The sequence below is a fragment of the Papio anubis genome, chromosome 4 (assembly GCF_008728515.1).
Source record: "Papio anubis isolate 15944 chromosome 4, Panubis1.0, whole genome shotgun sequence".
Taxonomy (NCBI): domain Eukaryota; kingdom Metazoa; phylum Chordata; class Mammalia; order Primates; family Cercopithecidae; genus Papio; species Papio anubis.
The window spans coordinates 91,684,912-91,704,564 of NC_044979.1; the positions used below are offsets into that span (position 1 = coordinate 91,684,912).

The 19,653-nt window shown below is 38.7% G+C and overlaps 1 protein-coding gene and 1 long non-coding RNA gene across 3 annotated transcripts in view; one reads left to right on the forward strand and one right to left on the reverse strand.

Annotated features, from left to right (window-relative positions):
* The window catches only part of DNAH11 (dynein axonemal heavy chain 11), a 410,596-nt gene that overhangs the window by 75,663 nt on the left and 315,280 nt on the right, over window positions 1-19,653 (forward strand). The window contains exons 11-19 of the mRNA XM_031665316.1: window positions 2,977-3,114; window positions 3,423-3,547; window positions 4,136-4,331; window positions 5,837-5,941; window positions 6,111-6,503; window positions 14,715-15,047; window positions 15,602-15,856; window positions 15,936-16,105; window positions 16,319-16,541. Of these exons, the coding sequence (XP_031521176.1) occupies window positions 2,977-3,114; window positions 3,423-3,547; window positions 4,136-4,331; window positions 5,837-5,941; window positions 6,111-6,503; window positions 14,715-15,047; window positions 15,602-15,856; window positions 15,936-16,105; window positions 16,319-16,541 (1,938 nt within the window). The remainder of the gene's footprint in view (window positions 1-2,976; window positions 3,115-3,422; window positions 3,548-4,135; window positions 4,332-5,836; window positions 5,942-6,110; window positions 6,504-14,714; window positions 15,048-15,601; window positions 15,857-15,935; window positions 16,106-16,318; window positions 16,542-19,653) is intronic.
* Window positions 1-19,653, reverse strand: part of LOC103882988 — a 134,594-nt gene that overhangs the window by 13,177 nt on the left and 101,764 nt on the right. For both annotated transcript variants that reach the window (XR_004183230.1, XR_004183231.1), the window contains 5 exons: window positions 15,719-15,835; window positions 8,513-8,657; window positions 6,764-6,884; window positions 5,380-5,482; window positions 3,748-3,956 (listed from right to left, as the gene is read on the reverse strand). This is a non-coding gene — a long non-coding RNA (uncharacterized LOC103882988). The remainder of the gene's footprint in view (window positions 1-3,747; window positions 3,957-5,379; window positions 5,483-6,763; window positions 6,885-8,512; window positions 8,658-15,718; window positions 15,836-19,653) is intronic.

Sequence of the window (19,653 nt, forward strand, 5' to 3'; positions counted from 1 at the left end):
TTTTCACATATTTGACCTGTTTACTGAACAAATATGAGATCCTACTGTCATAAGCTTGGCGGAGGTGTGGCGTCATCTTACAGCTTCTGTGTAGATTGCCTTCCATGGTGACTTGTACAAAGTGGCATTTAATAACTACTTGAGGTGAGGTGGACTGACTGGTAGTTCAAGTAATGAAATAACATACTGATGAGGGTAAACTGCTGCAAGTGTAATGGCAGAGGAAGAAATTACAAGGGTGTGTACTTACAGAGAAAAATATTTCACCTATAGGGATAGGATGATGAGCTCTGACCGTTTACTGTTAGTCCCTGGGAAGAAAAATATCTGTAGACTGTTCTCTGAAGACTACTGTTACAATACCTGCTATTGTCAAAGACGTGGCCAGGAAGGGCACCGGGACTGAGGGCTGTTCTACTCTAATATAAAAGTATAGTACTTCAAAATCTAAAGTGCTAGGTGTGCTCACCAAAAAACAAAAACAAATACTACTGAATGGCTCTCTAAAATTTACACGAAAGCAAACCGAAGTGTGTTGAAAAAAAAAAATGTGTCTAGAAAGGACTTCAGCTTTGTAAACTATTAAAATATGAAGTGTATGTGGTTTAGGTGGCCACGGATTTTTAAAAATAATTGAAAGTGGCACACCTAGGAAAAATATAAATATGTACTACACTGAACAATGGCAATAGTGTTATGAAAAGCTGTATTATGCAATGAAAGAAGTGGAGCAAAATTAAGGCAAACCTTGCAGATCTCAGATGGGATATTTGGAAAGAGAAGCATGTGGTGGGAATTACTCTTTAGTCTTGAAGTCAATGTGAAAGAAAACATCTCTACTCTTCATAAAACAGCTTTTAGTTTTACTGTGAACAAAGAAGCAAGAGCTTGAAATGACCTTTACTCTCCTCCTGGAGGGTAATTTGTATACATTTTGGATGACAAACAATTACAATAATGTATACTGCCTAAAACTTTGAGACTTTTCCTACTACTTTTTGGCTTTACAACCTCGCCTCAGAATATTTTCCTCTTGAAAACTTGGAGTTAAGGACCGCTAAGCTGGTAGGCAAGATGTGATGTAGCTAGGAAACTTCTACTATTCTTTCCATTGTGGTCAATATGATAAGTGTTTAAAAAATAATGTTGTGAAATAAATATACTTATAAATTCTTGTTGGAGTATACTTTTTTGGTAAATATATGAGACAATGTTTACTTTAGAAATTGTATTTGAAACCTAAGCTCAACAAAACAATGACTGTGGGAAGAAAGTTAATCAGTTACATTTTGCTAGGTAGCAGCTGAGTAGTAGATTTAAAAATATTTAGCAGTTTCTACTGCAGTTATAATTGATGTTACCAGAAAAAGTCAGAATGTATTTGTCTAAATTGACCCCTAAGGTATAGTTATAGTTACATTTTAGTTTCTATAATTTTTTCATGGTAATTTTATTTTCAGTGAATGTAGTTTATGGAAATATTTGCAAATTTTTATTATAAAGCTGTTTTTTAAGTGAAACACATTTTAGGGAGCACCTATTATTTCCTTAAAAAGAACAAAGCCCCCTCCTTTGCCATATTGCTAAACAAGGCGTGACCTTGGATACAGTTTATCTGCTATTGTAAATATACTTAGTTGTTTTGATATGTCTTCTTTCAAAGAAAATATCTATATGACAGGCTTAGTAACTAACGTATTATGAAGCCCACACAGAATGATCAGATGACAAAATGATATAACTTTCAATGGCATATTAGCTGATGAGAAGCTACACAGTAAAACAGAAACCCAAATGCTAGACTGTCTGGTTTCAAATCCCAGCTCCGCCACTAGCTGTTATGAATTTGGGAAAATCGTTCCCTCCTTGTAACTCAGTTTCCTCACCTGGAGTGTGTAATAACAGCACTTTTAAGGCCCTTGATGTATAGTTCCTGGGACATAGCACTATAGAAACATTGGTTATATACAAATAAAATTTGTTTTATACAAATTTATATACAAATAAATGCCATTTTGCTTGCAAGGAAAGAGCTGTTTTATGCTAGCACACAAAAAAATCCACACTGGGTAGTAAACAAGAGACTAATGGGAATCCAAAATCAGACTCACTGGATAACTAAGCTTTGTGAACACTGGCAGTGAAGGTAAGTTTGAAATCTAGGGGGCTCCATTGACTGAACAAGAGGAGCTTGTGAGACTTCACTCCTGCTTTGCTGGTGATGTGATCCTGTTCAGTCTGTGTGTCTGCTTTCTGCTGTCCCACCATCAGTTGGCTTCCTCTGCTTGCTAGTAGTTTCTGCTCACTGATAATTTTAGCCAGCATGGATTCAGCCAGGCCCTGACTCTGAGAAAGAATCTGATTAGCTCAAGGCATTGATTTGAGCCAGGACATTCATGTCAAAGGAGTCGTCCACCTGTGGAGTGGTTGTCCTTGTAACAGTCACCACTGTAGCCCCAGGACACTGTTGGGGGTGGCTGGGTCACGTGGATGTACCAGGGGCCATAGGCATGCGTCCATGGTGACTGGCACATCTGGTATAATTATTCATGCTGTGACCTAGAGGGCCTCAATATGGATATATGGATATTTATATCTAAAGAATACATATGTAGGAGGGAAGAACAATAACAAGCACATGAATCTTGTTTCTATTCTTGGGTCTGCAAAGCGTCTTCTGAAACGTTACCTGCCACCCAACAGGAAATAATATTAGCTGTGAGGAGAAAGTGCAGACAGACAATGGTTCCTTTCTGCTGAGAAAGGGAAATTATTTTACATCTAGAATTGGTTTATTGGATATACAGAAATTTTAGGGAGATGCAAAAAATACATTTTACATTTTGAAGCATCACAGGATACTTTTAAGATTCTAAACTTTAGTCATGTAAGAGATTTGAAGGGGGACATTGTGAGCTGGGTATTTGTGTTAAAAACTCATAGTGCTTAACGTTGCCTTAACTTTGATTTTTATAGCTTTTGACCGTATTTGGAAATTTTCTAGAGAAGCCAGTTGTCATGGAAATTTTCAGCCTACATTACAGCACACTAGTGCATATGTTTAATACAGAGCTGGATGTGTGTAAGCAATTGTATAATGAACACATGAAACAGGTAAGTGGTGGATAAGGTTGGACACATTCACAGCATCATTTTTGTAGATAATGACCATCAACTAGAACTCTGTGATTATATCTAAAGACTAGATATAGGCACTACCTTTTTGTGCTTTTATTAAACTGGTTTCCTCATGGAGATGGTAAACTTGCTTTAGTACTGTAACTCTTCTAGTAATCAAGTGATTAAACACATATGTTTTATACTACTGTAAAAATACTAAAATGAACAATTGGTTACAAGGTTGGAAACCATTCTGACTGAATGTTCCCTTTCTTCCTCTTCACCAAAATATCAACTTGCAGATTGAACGTGGACATGTAGTTCTTAACAAGAACATGCCATTTACCTCAGGAAATATCAGATGGGCCCAACAGGTCCTCCAACGACTTCAAATGTTTTGGTCAAACTTTGCATCTCTCCGTTATCTGTAAGTAGTTAAGCTTAGGTCATGGCAAATTATTCTAATGGTATGGGTGACGTTTTATATAAGAGAGTGAGCTGTTCATATTAGCACTTAGGAAGCCATTGCCCTGTTCACTTCTCTCACTGGTTGGGTTTGTGGAGAGGGATTCATTCCCATGGTTTTAGAATATTTATAATGGGACTCTTAGAATTTCATATGCTTACATGTTTTCTGGACCTTTTTTCTTTTCACTTGTCCTTTCCACCCACCATGTTTGGAGTTTCTTGCTGTTATTGTTTTTCCTTTTTCCAATAAGTAACACTGCTTTTATTATGCAGTCTTTTTGCGTTTTTCTTCTCTTCATAGGAGCCAGTAGCTTGTTGCTATCAACATTTAGTAACATCTTGAGTTTCATTCATCTTATAACTTTATCCTTTAAAGCAAAAGCAATTCATAGGCATAATTTAGTCTTGACTGTTTCTCTTCCTGGTTGTTTATAGTGCATTATCATATTTTATATATTTTATATTGTGTATTGTATTACTATACAATTATTAAGCTGAAATCTATCTAATATATGTATAAACCAGTAGAAAAACCTTATTCCTACAGATTTTTGGGCAATCCTGATAATGCCTTAGTTTATCAAAAGTATGTTGAAATGACCACTTTGCTTGATCAATTTGAAAATCATGTCTATAATGAATGGAAAAGTAATGTGGATGAAATCTGTGAATTGAATTTGAATCAACCCTTGGTTAAATTCAGTGCCATAAATGGTCTTCTCTGTGTCAATTTTGACCCAAAGGTAGGGATTTCATTTTTTAAGATGATTTATAAGTGCCATTTTTATTATAAGCATGTTTCTGGTATTTCCAGTCATTTGTAATTTACATTTGGGAAAATGTCAGAGTTGCGAGGACTATAACTGTAAACAATTTCTTGTAGGTCTTTGTTGTAGAGATTTCTCAAATTCTACTCATTACTCTATTAATTTGTATTGTAATTATTTCTTTACCACTCTACCCTCACTAGATAATGAGCCACCGAGAGTAGCATCCATTTCATTGCGTCTTTATACTCTGTTTCTCTAGTTCAGTGTCTGGTGCTTGGTTACACTTAGTAAATGATAGCTCAACTGAATTGAATCATTTGTCTTTACCAGATAGTTTCTGACTTAAATATATTCATAACATACACCAGTGTTTTCATTAAAATTTCATCATATAAGTTAAGATTTGGGGAATCAACAGAATACACGGAATGAAAAACATGTCACATTTTTGATGAGCACTGGTAAATTTTAACTTATCGTCATTTCTTTCAAAGGGACAGTAAGCTTGTATATGGTAATTAAATTGATGGTAATTTTAAAAAACATAAAACAATATAAAAATATTAACAGTTAAATAATATCCAGGATGAATATTTTATTTATTAAACAGGTCTTTTGTTACTGCATGGTAAATCATGTAACAAAGGAAATTTCATATATTTTCTCAATTCATTTTCTCATAATTTCATTACATGTTATGTAACAATGGGACTTTGTTACCATTCATATATGTGTATGTGTATATAATTATATGTGCAAATATTTAAATACTAGATGTACATGTACATATGTATACGCATTGTATATTTTTTAAACAAACAATCTCCAAGTCTGGCAGCTTGCTAGACATGAGACACAAAATAAGCTTTCTTTTCTGTTTACCACCATGGATATGCTTTAGGGTAAGGGGCAAGCTTATAAGACTATCTATTTGTAATTTCCATGACAAAACACAAAATGCCTTAAACATCTGGCTGGATTTTTAGGGGGTTAAGATTATACATTCACTCTTAGTGATTACCTGGAGTCTCTCATGACAGTCCATATGCATGCCTAGGAAGTGGGAAAGTTAGCCTCACTGAGCTGGATAAGCATACTCTGTACCCGAATTCTGATCTGTTTCCCTAAAACATATACAGAGAATAACTGACTTTATTTTGTTAGTAAAACTCAGCACACATACCTAAATATATGACACAGTAAACTGAGGATTCCTTCTACTTTCTAATTTCATAAAACCAATTTATAGAAACTAATTTCTTGAGAGGTTTTAGGGATAATTCATATACCTTTACTATATTATGGAATGTATGATTTTTGTTTTTAAAAAATATATGAAACAAAAGCCCATTTACCTTGTTGATTTGGAAATATAGTAATCCTTGGATAACATCCTAAGTGTTTCAAGTTAAACTTGAGTTAAAATAGAGTGACATTATTAAAATATGCGATAATTTTAATAATTGTTGTTTTAATAGCTAGTGGCTATATTGAGAGAAGTGAAATATCTTCTGATGTTGAAGAAACAAGACATACCAGATTCAGCTTTAGCCATCTTCAATAAAAGGAACACTATTTTAAAGGTTTGTGTTTTTTGTTAAAAAAAAAAAAAAAGATACTAGGGCCTATTATGAATATAAATATTTTGAATTGTAATTATTATATAGACCTATATGACATTTTTACGCCTTTAAGACAGAGAAAATAGCTAACATATTTGGCACTTTTTGTTTTGTTGTTTTCTTTGCTCAGTACATTGGAAATCTTGACCTTCTTGTGCAAGGGTATAATAAGCTCAAACAGACGCTCCTGGAAGTTGAATACCCTCTGATTGAAGATGAGCTGAGGGCTATTGATGAGCAGCTGACAGCAGCCACAATGTGGCTGACGTGGCAGGATGACTGCTGGGGCTACATCGAGAGGGTGAGGGAGGCCACGTCCGAGTTGGAGCACAGAGTTGAACGCACGCAGAGCAATGTGAAGGTGATCCAGCAGACCATGAGGGCCTGGGCCGGGTGCGTGCTACCTCCCAGAAGAGAGCACAGACGAGAGGTGGCCTTTACCTTGGAGGACAAGGGTGATTTGTTTACAAAAAAATACAAGTTAATCCAAGAAGATGGCTGCAAGATCCACAGCTTGGTTGAGGTAACGGCTTTTAAGCTTTCAAGATTTATGGATCTTTTCATTGAGTTCAGAGAAGAGCAAAAATACTTAACCTAATAATGTGGGACTCTTTTATCAAGCCTGAAAGAACTTCATGAATGGTTTTATTAGGCATTCGAAATGGGGGAATTTGTGTTACTTGCCTACAATTTCTGTAGCCCTCACTACTCTCATTTCTGAGGGAAGAGATCAGAATGTGAGATGTGTTGATGAAACAGAAGGGCTAGTGATAGAATCTTTACCTTGTCACAGTTGCGTCCTCTTTTGGATGCTCCTAATAGCTACCACTGTTTGTTGACTGCCTTGTATGTGCCAAACAAACATCTTGCTTAGGTCCTCTCAAGGAACCCTCTCAACCATCTCCTAAGGATGACAACAATAATTACTCTCCTTTTAACAAAGATTTGAGTTCCTAAAACAGTAACAGGCACTAATCTAGGGTTATGAATTCAAGGAAAAACAGAAAAAAAAAAAAAAAAAACTAACACAAAAGGCAGAAGGCAGGAAAATAAAAGCAAACAAAAAAGCCCCCCCTCCCCAGCCAAAATCCTTTATTTCATGGAGCTTACACTCTAGTCAGAGGAAGTTAGCAAGAGAACTGAACAAATAGATAATATGTCAGTTGTGATAGGAGTAGTGATGAAAAATAGAGCCGAGCAGGTGGAATAAGGAGTCGCTTGGGGGTAGGGTGGTTGGGCAGGCCTCTTTCCTAAGATAGTATTTCTGCAGAGAACTGACAGGGAACAAAGCATACGGATATGAGGAGGAGGACATTCTGGAGAGCAAAAGTGTAGACACTTCGAGGCGGGAGCAGCCTGTCCTGTCTCAGGATCAGTCAGCAAACTGGGAGCAGAATTTGCAAGGGGAGTGGTAGTGGAGGATGAGGTAGAAGAGACTAATGGCACATTACGTGAGGTTAGCAGGCTGTTATGAGGACTTTGGATTTTACTGTAAGGGGAAAAAGAACAGCCAGAGACTTTCTGCTCAAAGGCTTTCCCTGTGGAGGGTAAGCCACAGGGGAGCAAAGAAGTGGTTGGCAGGGAGACTCTTCAGAGCCTACGATAATAATCCAGGTGAGAAATGATGCTGCCTTGGGTCACGGTGCTAGCGATCAAGGCAGTTCATATCCTGCATATATTTTGAAGGCAGGGCCAGCAGAATTTGCTTTGAGGAATCAGAGGAGAGAGAAGGATGATTTCAAGGTTTTTGGTCTGAGTGATTGGACTGGACTGGAGTTGCCCTTTAATATGAGGGCAGATATGAGGAAGACTGTGGTGAGCAGATTTTGTAGGGGAAAAAAAAGGTTTGCTTTTGGACAAGTTAGTTAGAGATGCTCTTCCTAAGGGACAATTTTGAGTAGACTAGAATTGCACCTGTGTCTTGTGTTCGGGGCAAAATCCAGGTAAGTAGCAGAGAATTGAGATTCATGCACATATGTATGGTATTTAGAGGCATATAATTAAGAACATGTAGGAATTATAGATAGAAAAGAGGCCCAAAAACTAGCCTCAAAATCCTCCCTAGGTCAGGGAGAAGAGGAAAATCCTGCACAGGATGCTGAAAAAGAGAGAGTGATGCCCTGGAAACCAATAAAGAAGGAATTTCAAGGAGGAGGAAGAGCTCAACTCTGTCCCATCCTGATGTAGGACCTGAAAATAAAGACGGAGGCTAACCCTCAGATCTGGCAACATGGAAGTCATTGGGATGAGAAGAGGCAATTTCATATGGTGGCGGAATGGAAGCCTGATGGGAGTGGACTGATGAGAGAATGGGGAAATGTGAGTGGAGGCAGCCGAGGAGATCCTGAGGAGCTCTGCTGTGGGGCAAACCAACAACTGGGCAGTACCTGGGGCCTGTGTATCAGGGTAGGGAGGGTTTTCTTTTTAACAGTGGTTGATGTTTCAGGATGTTTGTATGTTAACTGCAGTAATCTAGGAAGGAGAAAAAATTGTTGGAAGAAAGCCATTGAGGGAATGGGATTCAATAAATACCTGTAGAAGGTGTCTTAAGATAGAAGCATGAAATATTCATCTGTAGTACAGGATGGAGGGAAGGCAAAGGTAGCAATGTGGTGCTCACAGATGTGCAGTGCTGATGATGGCAACATGGGGAGTTGATTTCTTGTCGTTCCTATTTCTTAAGGAAAAAAGGGATGGGAATGAAAGAGCATATTTCATGTTTCCTCTGAGCATCCTTGTTATGTGGAGTCTTCTCTATAGACAGGCACGGTCCTTAAACCATGAATACTCTCCTTTGGACAAGGCAGACAGACCTCGCCCGCCACCCACAAACACAAAATCTCTCTCGCTCTCACATACACTCTTTTTCTCTGTATGTCACACACTCTCACACACACTCTTCCTCTCTCACATCACACACACACACTGTCTCTCCCTCATGTACTCTCTCTCTCTCTCTCTCTGTCTCTCTCTCTCTCTCTCACACACACACACACACACACACACACACTCTGAAGCCATCATGAAGTAGCACAGTGTGGAGTAGGGAAAGTGTCCTTGGTAAAGGCTGGAAACCACAGTCTTCCAGAGGCTGGGCCTGAATTTTCTCATGTGTAAAATGAAGGTCCTTGTCTCTAGGCTAATTCTCAGCAGAACAAGAAATAGATTATGGTTTTCCTGCTGAGAATTGTATGCAACCCATTATCTATCTTGTCTCTGCAGTCCATCATCATTCACTTATTTGAGAAATATTTATTGTGAGCCTTGCATGTACCCACCACCTTTCTAGGTTTTTGAAATATGAAAGAGAGCAGAGCAGACAAAGATCCTTGCTCTCATGGAACTTGAATCTAGTGAGGGGAGAGAGATAATAAGCAGTGACATAGTAAGTCGTGGTGTGTCAGAACTGGTACATGCTGCAGGAAAAAGATCAAGTTGGAGCAGGGCAAGGGAATTCTGGAGGGTGGGGTCGAAGATGCAGTTTTAAGTAGGATGATCAGTGTAGGCCTCAGAAATTTGAACAAAGACTTGATAAAGGTGATAGAGTCAGCCAAGCAGACCTTTGGTGAAGAGTGTTCCAGGCAGAGGAGATAGCTGTTGGGCAGGGGCTCCCTGGGCATGCTCGAGGAAGAGCAGGGAAGTGTGGAGGGGCGAGTAGAGGGAGCTGAGTGGAGAGTTGCTGAGGTGAGGTCAGATGCTAAGCTGCATGGGGGAGGGACTGGCAGCTCAGGGGAGGCTTCATAGGCCCTTGTGCAGACTCTGGCTTTGGCTCACTCTGGTATGTGAAAGACACTGCAGAATTTTGAGGAGGGGAGTAAATACAATCTGACTTTCATTCTAAAAGGATTTCTGGCTGTTGTGTTGAGACCCTCTGTAGGGAGGCAAGGGAAGAGGCAGGGTGACCTGGTAGGTTGCAGTTCTTACTAGTAATCTAAGGGGTTAGTATGTTCAGGCTGCTATAGCAAAATACTGAAAACTGGGTAACTTTAAAACAACAGAAATGGTTTTCTCATAGTTCTGGAGGTCCAGGTGCCAGCATGATCAGTTTCTGGCAAAGCCCCTCTTCTAGGTTGCAGACTGCCAACTTTTCACTGTGTCCTTGCATGGAAGAAGTTCCCCTGGGCCTGTTTTATATAGGCAGTACTCCCATTCATGAAGGCTCTGCCCTCAGGACCTAGTCACCTCCTCCTAAACCCCTCCTCCTAATACCATCCCCTTGGGGGTTAGGATTTTCGCTTTTGAATTTGGGGAGGACATAAGCATTCAGACCATGGCACAGGCACGTAACAGATGATGGTGCTGGAGCAGGGTGGTAGCAGTGAAAGTGATTATAAGTAGTTGGATTCTGGGTATATTTTGAATTAAGTGGAGCAAACAATTTCCTAAAGACTGGATGTGGAGCATGAAAGAAAGACACGTTAAAGATTATTCTACACATTTCGTCATGATCAACTGGAAAGGTGAAGTTGCAATCTATTCGGATGCGGAAGGGTGTGAGAAGAAGAGACTTAGCAAGGAAGGTCAAGATTTCAGTTTTGGCCTTTTTGAATTTGAGATGTTAATTAGCCAAGTAGAGGAATTGAGTGGGCTATTGGATTTACTCATTTAGAGTAAATGAGAGGGGTCCAAACTGAAAACACAAATGAAAGAGGAGTGGGTGACAATGATATTTAAGCCAGGACACTAGATGAGATCACTGAGAATATGAATTTAGCTAGAGAACAGATGAAAATCAAGGACTATTGGCTGGACCACCATTCTTCCCTTAGGAGACTGGGGAGAAGAAGGACCAGCCAAAGATGCAGAAAAGGAAAGGCTGAGACAGGAGGAAGAAAACCAGGGCAGGAAGCTGAGTGAAGAAAGACTTTGAAGGGTAACAGATTTTCTTACCAAAAAGTAAAGTACAGTACATTTGATATGCTCTAGTGGATAGAGCATATTTTCTAGAAGAAAATAAAAAGAAGTACATAATTAACATGGGTTTCAATGTTTCTGTTGACTTCCAACATTTTCTGGAATTTCTAAGAAAGTTTTAATTTTCCCGTTGATGACAGTTTGCTAGGGCAAAGACTTTGTTTCTATCTTCCTTAAGTACTGCCTGGAATAGCATCCCAAGGTCGCTATGACAAGGTCCACAAACAGGCTGTCTTGAAATGAAAGAAGTTTATTCTCTCATAGTCTAGAGGCTAGAAATCTGAAATCAAAGTGTGGGCAGGGCCCTTCTCCCTTGGAAGGCTCTGCCAAAGTCGTGGGTAGCCTGGAGAGAATCTCAGGGGTGTCGTGACATGTAAAGGAGGCATTTATCTGGAAATTAATTTGTTTTTCAGCAGTATCCTAACTAAGTCACGCCATGGACTATTTCTAGTTGTTCACTGAAATGCTGTGAATTATTCTGTGACTTTTAAGACACCTCTACAACCGTTTATGTGTTAGAATCTGTCTCATAGGGGACAGATGATGGATTACAATTAGTTTTTTTCTGTTACATTTTCTTGGTAATAAAAAAATATACTCCCCAAACTCCAAGGATTTTAAACCATTAAGATTTATGAATCCTCATGAAAATGTATTAAAAGTGTGGCCAAGACATGACTAGAAATCGTCATAAAAACAAGATTTTGCATTGTCATCTCAGAGAAAAATGTTAGAATTTGTTCTATTAATAAGTGGATCCTCCTATTTTTGTCCTTCAGGCAAAAACTAAGAAGCTTTGAAATCACCGTTCTCAATCTGAGAATGGAAGAGAGCTTTTGCCTTGAGGGAATGTAAGCCAGCTTTAAAATGGAAATGAAATGATTATTTGTTTCCTTTAGTTGGGTCTTTTAAGTGATTATTTTCCTCTTGACTTGAGGAACGTGGTTTGGGGAAAAGCTGTAGAAATATGGCCAAGGGTGAGTCAGTTCTGCCTTTTACATGTTTTCTGGTCAGTGGGATGTCAGTGAGTGGTCTGGAGTCAGAGTTAAAGATGGAGAGAAGAGAGGAACAGGACCATGGAATATTGGGTCTGGAAGGGACCTGAGTGATCATTCAGTTGTCTAAAGGTCTCCTTTCTCTTCCTTTTGCTCCCTTTATCCTAGTGTGCTGAAGATACAGCATTTCTCATCAACGTGACTGTAGTGATATAAAGTGGATCTCTTGATATGAAAAAGTGTATATGACTGTGACATGATGGGAAAGGCCCTACTCTGGGAGGTTAAGGGGGCTGGTTTCTAGTCCTAGCTCAGCTGTTAACTTCCTACTAGTGTGACGCTGAATGTATATTAGGTCTTTGTTTTCATGTCTGTGTTAGTCTGTTTTCACACTGCTGTGAAAAAAAAGAACTACCTGGTACATGGTCATTTATGAAGAAAAGAGATTTAATTGACTCACAGTGCCATATGGCTGGGGAGACCTCAGGAAACTTACAATCATGGCAGAAGGCAAAGGGGAAACAAGGTCCATCTTACATGGTGGCAGGAGAGAGAGAAAAGGGGAAGAAACACGCACTTATCAAACAACCAGATCTCATGAGAATTCTATCATGAGAACAGCAAGTGGGGATTGGGGCAGGGAGTCCGTCCCCATGATTCAATCACCTTCCACCAAGCAACTCTCCCAACACGTGGGGATTACCATTCAAGATTAGATTTGGGTGAGGACACAGAGTCAAACCATATTAATATCTCTAAGATGATGGTCTCTAAGGATTTTTCTTTAGCTGTAAGAGCTATACTTTTCCCTTTTAGTGCCTACATAGGGGCCAGGACAGCTGTGTATACTTCCTGGGATGTGTACTGCACAATTCCAGGTGTGCATGTCACATGATTACCCAGATTTGAATGGTTCCACCTGGCTGATGGGCAACACAGCATTCCTGAGAAGGAGCTGTTCTTAAATTGTTTCAAGGCTAGGATCCTCTCATCTCTGCCCTGCCTTATTAGAATCTATACTCACCTTTCTAGTTCTGATTCTTGCTTAAAGCATACACCTTTGCATCCTGGATCATATATCCAGAGTAAAGAATAATCAAAACAGAGTATAGTCCACCTTATAATCAGATCTTATTCCAATGTCTTCTTTGCTCTGTGCTACAGTACCTCCCTTGGGCATCTGCTGTCTGATCTGTATAGACTAGTTTAGCCACTCAGATAGCCTCTCTGGAATCAACTTTGCTGCCCACCTGACCTTTTGAAACCTGTGTCTCTGGGCCATGCACACCATGTGCTCAGCCTGTAGTCATCTTTAACCACACTTCTGCCTTCAGGTCCTGTTTTGCCCCAACTGACTTGTCCATTATGTCACCCAAACTCTTGGGAGACACTAAGGTGCAAGAATCTCATATTGTTGATGCAAGAAGGGAGCTTAGAACTTCCCCAGTCCAGTGTTTTCCAAACTGGGTCTATTCCACAGGTTGCTTATTACAGATGGTTTGCAAAGTAAATACATACATACATACATATATACATACATACAAACAAAATATTTGTGCTTAAACAAGGTCTGAAAACAATTGGGCTAAACCACATTTAATGGACTTAGAGTAAAAGTAAAAAGTAAAATAAACTTTTAAGTTCAGGGGAATATGTGCAGGTTTGTTAGATAGGTAAACTTGTGTCATGAAGGTTTGGTGTACAGATTATTTTATCACCCGGGTATTAAGCCTAGTACCCATTAATTATTTTTCCTGATCCTCTCCCTCCTTCCAACCTCCATCCTCCTTTAGAGATCCCAGTGCGTGTTGTTCCCCTCTATGGGTCCATGTGTTCTCATAATTTAGCTCCCACTTATAAGTGAGAAAATGCAGTATTTGGTTTTCTGCTCCTGCATTAGTTTGCTGAGTGTAATGGCCTTCAGCTCCATCCATGTTCCTGCAAAGGACATGATCTCATTCTTTTTTATGGCTAGTTAGTATTCCATGGTGTACATGTACCACATTTTCTTTATCCAGTGTATCATTGATAGGCACTTAGGTTGATTCCATGTCTTTGCTACTGTGAATAGTGCTACAGTGAACATACATGTGTGTGTCTTTATAATAGAATGATTTATATCCCTTTTGGTGTATACCCAGTGATGGGATTGCTGGGTCAAGTGATACTTCTGTTTTTGGGTCTTTGAGGAATTTTCACACCGTCTTCCACAGTGGTTGAACTAATTAACAGTTCTACCAACAGTATATAAACATTCCTTTCTCTATGCAACCTTACCAGCATCTGTTATTTTTGACTTTTTAATAATAGCCTCAATGGACTTTAATAGAATACATACATTGTGAGTCTCCAAGAATGGCATAGAGTACATAGTACTTTCCAGACTTGATAAACTTCAGATGTTCCAGAATAATGTTCTCTGAAGGACCAGTTCAACAGATCTCTTTATGATAGGGAAGGCCCTGGAAGACAAAGTCTAAGGACACAGAGTTAGTGACAGAGCAAGAACTAGAGCCCGGGTCCGATATGTCTAGAATTCACTGGGAACTAGTGTATTTCCTGTCTGCATCTGAAGATAGCAATCTTCATAGAGAACTTTCCTTGAAAAAAATGACTTTTGAATGTATTTCATGTGTGAACTTAATGTTCTAATTCCTGCTTAGATCTTTGACATCTAGCTTAAGGTTCTGCAACTTAGTATTTGAATGTTCCTGTCTTGTGCACAAAAATGCAGTCTCTTCTTTTACAAACGATTTAAATGGAAAGTTTTAATTTTATGCTAATTATTTGTTTATATTCATCTACTAATACTTGTCTGTTTCTAGGAAAATAGGAAGCTCTTCAAAGCCGATCCCTCTCTGGATAACTGGAAAATTTATGTAGAATTCATTGATGACATTGTGGTGGAAGGCTTTTTTCAGGCTATAATGCACGACTTAGACTTCTTTCTGAAGAATACAGAGAAACAGTTGAAACCAGCACCATTTTTTCAAGCACAAATGATCTTGTTGCCTCCTGAGATTGTGTTTAAACCTTCTCTAGACAGAGAGGCTGGGGATGGCTTCTATGATCTGGTAGAAGAAATGTTATGCAATAGTTTTAGAATATCTGCCCAGATGAACCGAATAGCAACACACCTGGAAATTAAAAATTATCAGGTATTTTCTTAGTTAATGGGTATTTAGCTTTTATATTAATGATTCAAAAACAAATTGTGGCTGGGTGTGGTAGCTCATGCCTGGAATCCTAGAACTTTGTGAGGCTGAGGCAAGAGGATTGCTTGAGCCCAAGAGGTCAAGACCAGCCTAAGCAGCATAGGAAGACCGTCTCTACAAAACATTAAAAAATTAGCTAGGTGTGGTGGCATGCACTTGTAGTCCCAGTTACTCAGGAAGCTCAGGCAGGAGGATTTCTTGAGCCCAGGAGTTAGAGGCTGCAGTGAGCTGTGATAAAGCCAGTGCCCTGTAGCTTGAGCGACAAGGCAAAACCCTGTCTGAAAAACAAAACAAAACAAAAAAAACACCAGAAAACAAAACCCAGAACAAATTAGAATAATGGTAAGCACAGGGAAAAAAGAAGTTGGAAAAAGCAACATGATTTTTAATTTTTCTAACTACTTTCCCTTTGAAGAATTACCTTGGTAATGTTATGTTGTAGATAATTGATAAAGCAAGGTTGGTTTGAATAAGTGCTGTGTCTTCCTCTCATTTAGAATGATATGGATAACATGTTAGGCCTGGCAGAGGTCAGGCAAGAGATCATGAACAGAGTGTCGAATGTCATCAACAAAGTCTTAGATTTCAGAAACACCCTGGAGACCCATGCTTACCTCTGGGTGGATGATCGAGCTGAGTTTATGAAGCATTTTCTCTTGTATGGCCACGCTGTATCTTCCGATGAAATGGATGCTCGTGCAAATGAAGACATTCCCAAACAACCACCAACTCTTGAACAATTCAAAGAACAGGCAAGGAAAATTCTTAGCATTTAATGCAGTGAACTGGCTTTTCATTGAGTTGTTCTAGTTAATTTTTTTCTAACTACAGATCGACATTTATGAAGCTTTGTACGCTCAGATGAGCAAATTTGATGACTTCAGAGTGTTTGATAGTTGGTTCAAGGTGGACATGAAGCCTTTCAAAGTGAGCTTGTTAACCATAATTAAGAAATGGAGCTGGATGTTTCAGGAGCATCTTTTGAGATTTGTCATTGACAGGTAGCCTTTGTACTTTGGTATTTGGAATTATAACTTTCTAAACTGCTTTCTAAAACTGAGATGTTACTTTTAAGAGTGTTAATGTTGCCAATTTCATGATAGAGATAAATAACGTTTAATCAGGTACATAATGAAAATAAGATTCAATCAGAAGTCTTATACTAAATGTTTTAATAAACTTATTTTTTGTGTATGTACATATATATTTAATAGTCTGAATGAGCTACAAGAATTTATAAAGGAGACAGATGCAGGACTTCAAAGAGAATTAAATGAAGGTGATCATGATGGTTTAGTTGACATCATGGGGAATCTTCTGGCTGTAAGAAGCCGACAGAGAGCTACTGATGAACTCTTTGAACCTCTAAAAGAAACCATCACCCTCTTGGAAAGCTATGGCCAGAAGATGCCTGAGCAAGTCTATATTCAGCTAGAGGTAAGTGCAGAGGTGAAATAATCGTAATTACCATAAATTGAGCATCTCTTTTATTAAAGTACTTTACATGTACTCCCTTATGATGTCCTTACAACAATCTATACTGTACACATTTGATGTTTTCAGTGTACAAATTAGGAATCTGATACTTAAGGAGATTTAATAACTTTCTCAAGGTCACACAAATAGTAAAGCCAGCCAACACTCTAAGTGTGTTTTATGACAAAATACTCTTAACCACTGTGCTCCACTGCCTTCTTATTAGAAAGAATGTAGATTGTAAAGAACCTATGAGTTGCTTTTTTGAGTTCAGTTTTACCATCATTTTCACATATGAAATATATCCATACTTTTTTTTTCGTTCAAAAAAACTACCTATCAGTCAAGAAGTGTCCTAGTCTTGCAAACATATCATGGACACATTAATAAAGAATAAATAGGCAAGGTGTGGTGGCTCACACCTGTAATCCCAGCACTGTGAGAGGCTGAGGCAGGCAGATCACCTGAGGTCCAGAGTTCAAGATCAGCCTCGCCAACATGATGAAACCCCATCTCTACTAAAAATACAAAAATTAGCTGGGCATGGTGACACGCACCTGTAGTCCAGCTACTCAGGAGGCTGAGGCAGGAGAATCATTTGAACTCAGGAGGTGAAGGTTGCAGGGAGCTGAGATCACACCACTGCACTCTAGCATGGGGACAGAGTGAGACTGTGTCTCACAATAATAGTAATAAGTAAATGAAACTCAATTTGGATGGGGAAATCACTGTGTTTTCTGAACAGATTTCTATGCCATCCACCTGTTTCCATGCTGTGGAAAGATTTGGGGGCTTTTTAGCAACAAAGTTTCTTTAATTATAACTGAAACCATGAACCACAGTCTCACAATTGAGGTTCTTTTTGTATGCCAATATTGATATTTTATAGAGTGTGTGTGTGTGTGTGTACACATGTGTACTTGAATTTTGCAAGTGTGATCAGTGGACACATTAACCAAAAAGCTTTCACTGGATTCTAGTTGATCTAGTTTAGTAGTCAGAGCACAGAACTCAAATTTAGATTTGTTTTGAAGTACTGTATGAGTTCATCTTTTCTGCTTGCCTTGGCAAGTTTGTTAATGTCTGAGACCACACTTCCTTTTGGTAAAATATGCCTCATGATCGCTCATTTAAACAATTTCTCTATACTCGCTCCCATCAATTTCTGTTTTTTTCTTTTTTTATTGAGGTGAAATTTACTATTCAGATAACATATAAAAGTAACCATTATAAAATGTACAATTTAGTACAATATTGTGTAACTACCACCTCTATCTAGTTCCAGAAATTTTCATCACTCCCAGAAAGAAATCCCATACCACTTCTCTGTCTCTCCCCATTATCCTCCTCCATGCCCTGCCAAGCCCTGCCAAGCCCTACCCACCAACCCTTGGAAATTGCCAATCTATTTCCGCCTTTATGGGTTCATTTACTCTAGATATTTCCTATAGATGGAATCATACAATATGTGACCTATTTTGTTAGGCTTCTTTCACTTGGTATAATGTTTTCCAGGTTCATTCACATTGTAGCATGTATCGGTACTTCATTTCTTTTTATGGCTGAATAACATTCCATTGTATGTCCATACCACCATTGGCTTATCCACTCATCTGTCAATGGACATTTGGGTTGTTTCCATCTTTGGGCTATTGTCAATAGTGCTGCTGTGAACATTGGTGTGTATTTATTTGAGTATCTGTTTTCAATTCTTTTCAGTACACTTAGGAGTGGAATTGCTGGGTAATCTGGTAATTCTATATTTAACTTTTTGAGCCATTGCCAAGCTATTTTTCACAGTGGCTGTTTTGTTTTATATTCTGTCATTTTGCTTTGTGAGGATTAAATGCAGCAGGGTATTTACAAGTGTTCTCTTGACTATAAAGACTATGAGAATTACTGTATGTGAATTGTTAAATTCTATTTAAGTATGAAACTGCCCTTATAGCTTGCAAGCCAGTTAGACATGGAGCAAGATGACAAGTTCTAGACAGAGAGATACATAACAAGACCAAGAGATAAAACAGTCACAGTAGAAGCAACTATAAATATTTCTTGTTTCTAGGAAGACTTATATATTCCTTGAATCAGATGTTGAACCTTAAACTATATATCATAGAGGAAGTAGTCATAACATAAGTAATTGATGAGGGAAGTTTAGATATGGCCTCCAGAATTTGTATTATAAAAGTTTAGTTCACTCCTTCAGGTGATGGTAGTATTTGAAAGTATTAGGCTTTTCAACATTTCAGAAGCAGGGTACAATTTTAGCTGTGTGTCAGTAATTTAGACTTGTCAGGAGGAAAAATAAGATTCATGGGTGATATGTGGTGTATTTGGAGGGTGACGGGGCCCAATTTTATTTTAATTTAAGCAACTTCAAGTGATAGTTACTTTCAGTTTCTCCTTTATTATTATGAGAAGTCATAACATTTTCCAATAGTTGTCTATGCTTAGTTCTGTGTGAAAACACCCTAAAGTCTGGCTGTGCCTATTAAGAGTTGAAGTATTACTTCCTTAAAGTCATGGGGACTCACCACCAGCAAGATGATCTTTCTCTTGGTGGAGCATCTCTTCAGTCTTTTGCCTCTTTTCATTGCTGTTACACCCGCTTTAAATTTAATTTAAGCTCTTGTTACTTCTCACCTCCCAGCAATAGCTCCTTAATGCATCCCATTCTTCCTCACACCCCACCCACAATATACTCTGAAACAAGATGAATTCTAATCTGCAGGACTTATCCAGTCCTTTTTCTCTTCAGAAACCTTCACTAACTGCCCCTAACTTCCCGAATGCTGTCCAGCTTCCATAAGAGCTCACACACTCACACTATCCTATATTGGTCGTCATACCTCAAGGGATCTCACCCTAATCTCTGCCTGTTGAAACCTAGTCATTTCGTTAAGCCTCAGTTTCAATGTTACCTCCTCCTTGAGTGGATCATCTGACTTCAAGAGGCTTTGGAGATCATCTGATCTTTTGGGTTTCAAGAAAATTTATTTTTATCAAGTAAAACTTGTTTGGGATCCCCAAATATAAAGCAGATTTGCTGTGTTTGAAGAGGGATAAGGGG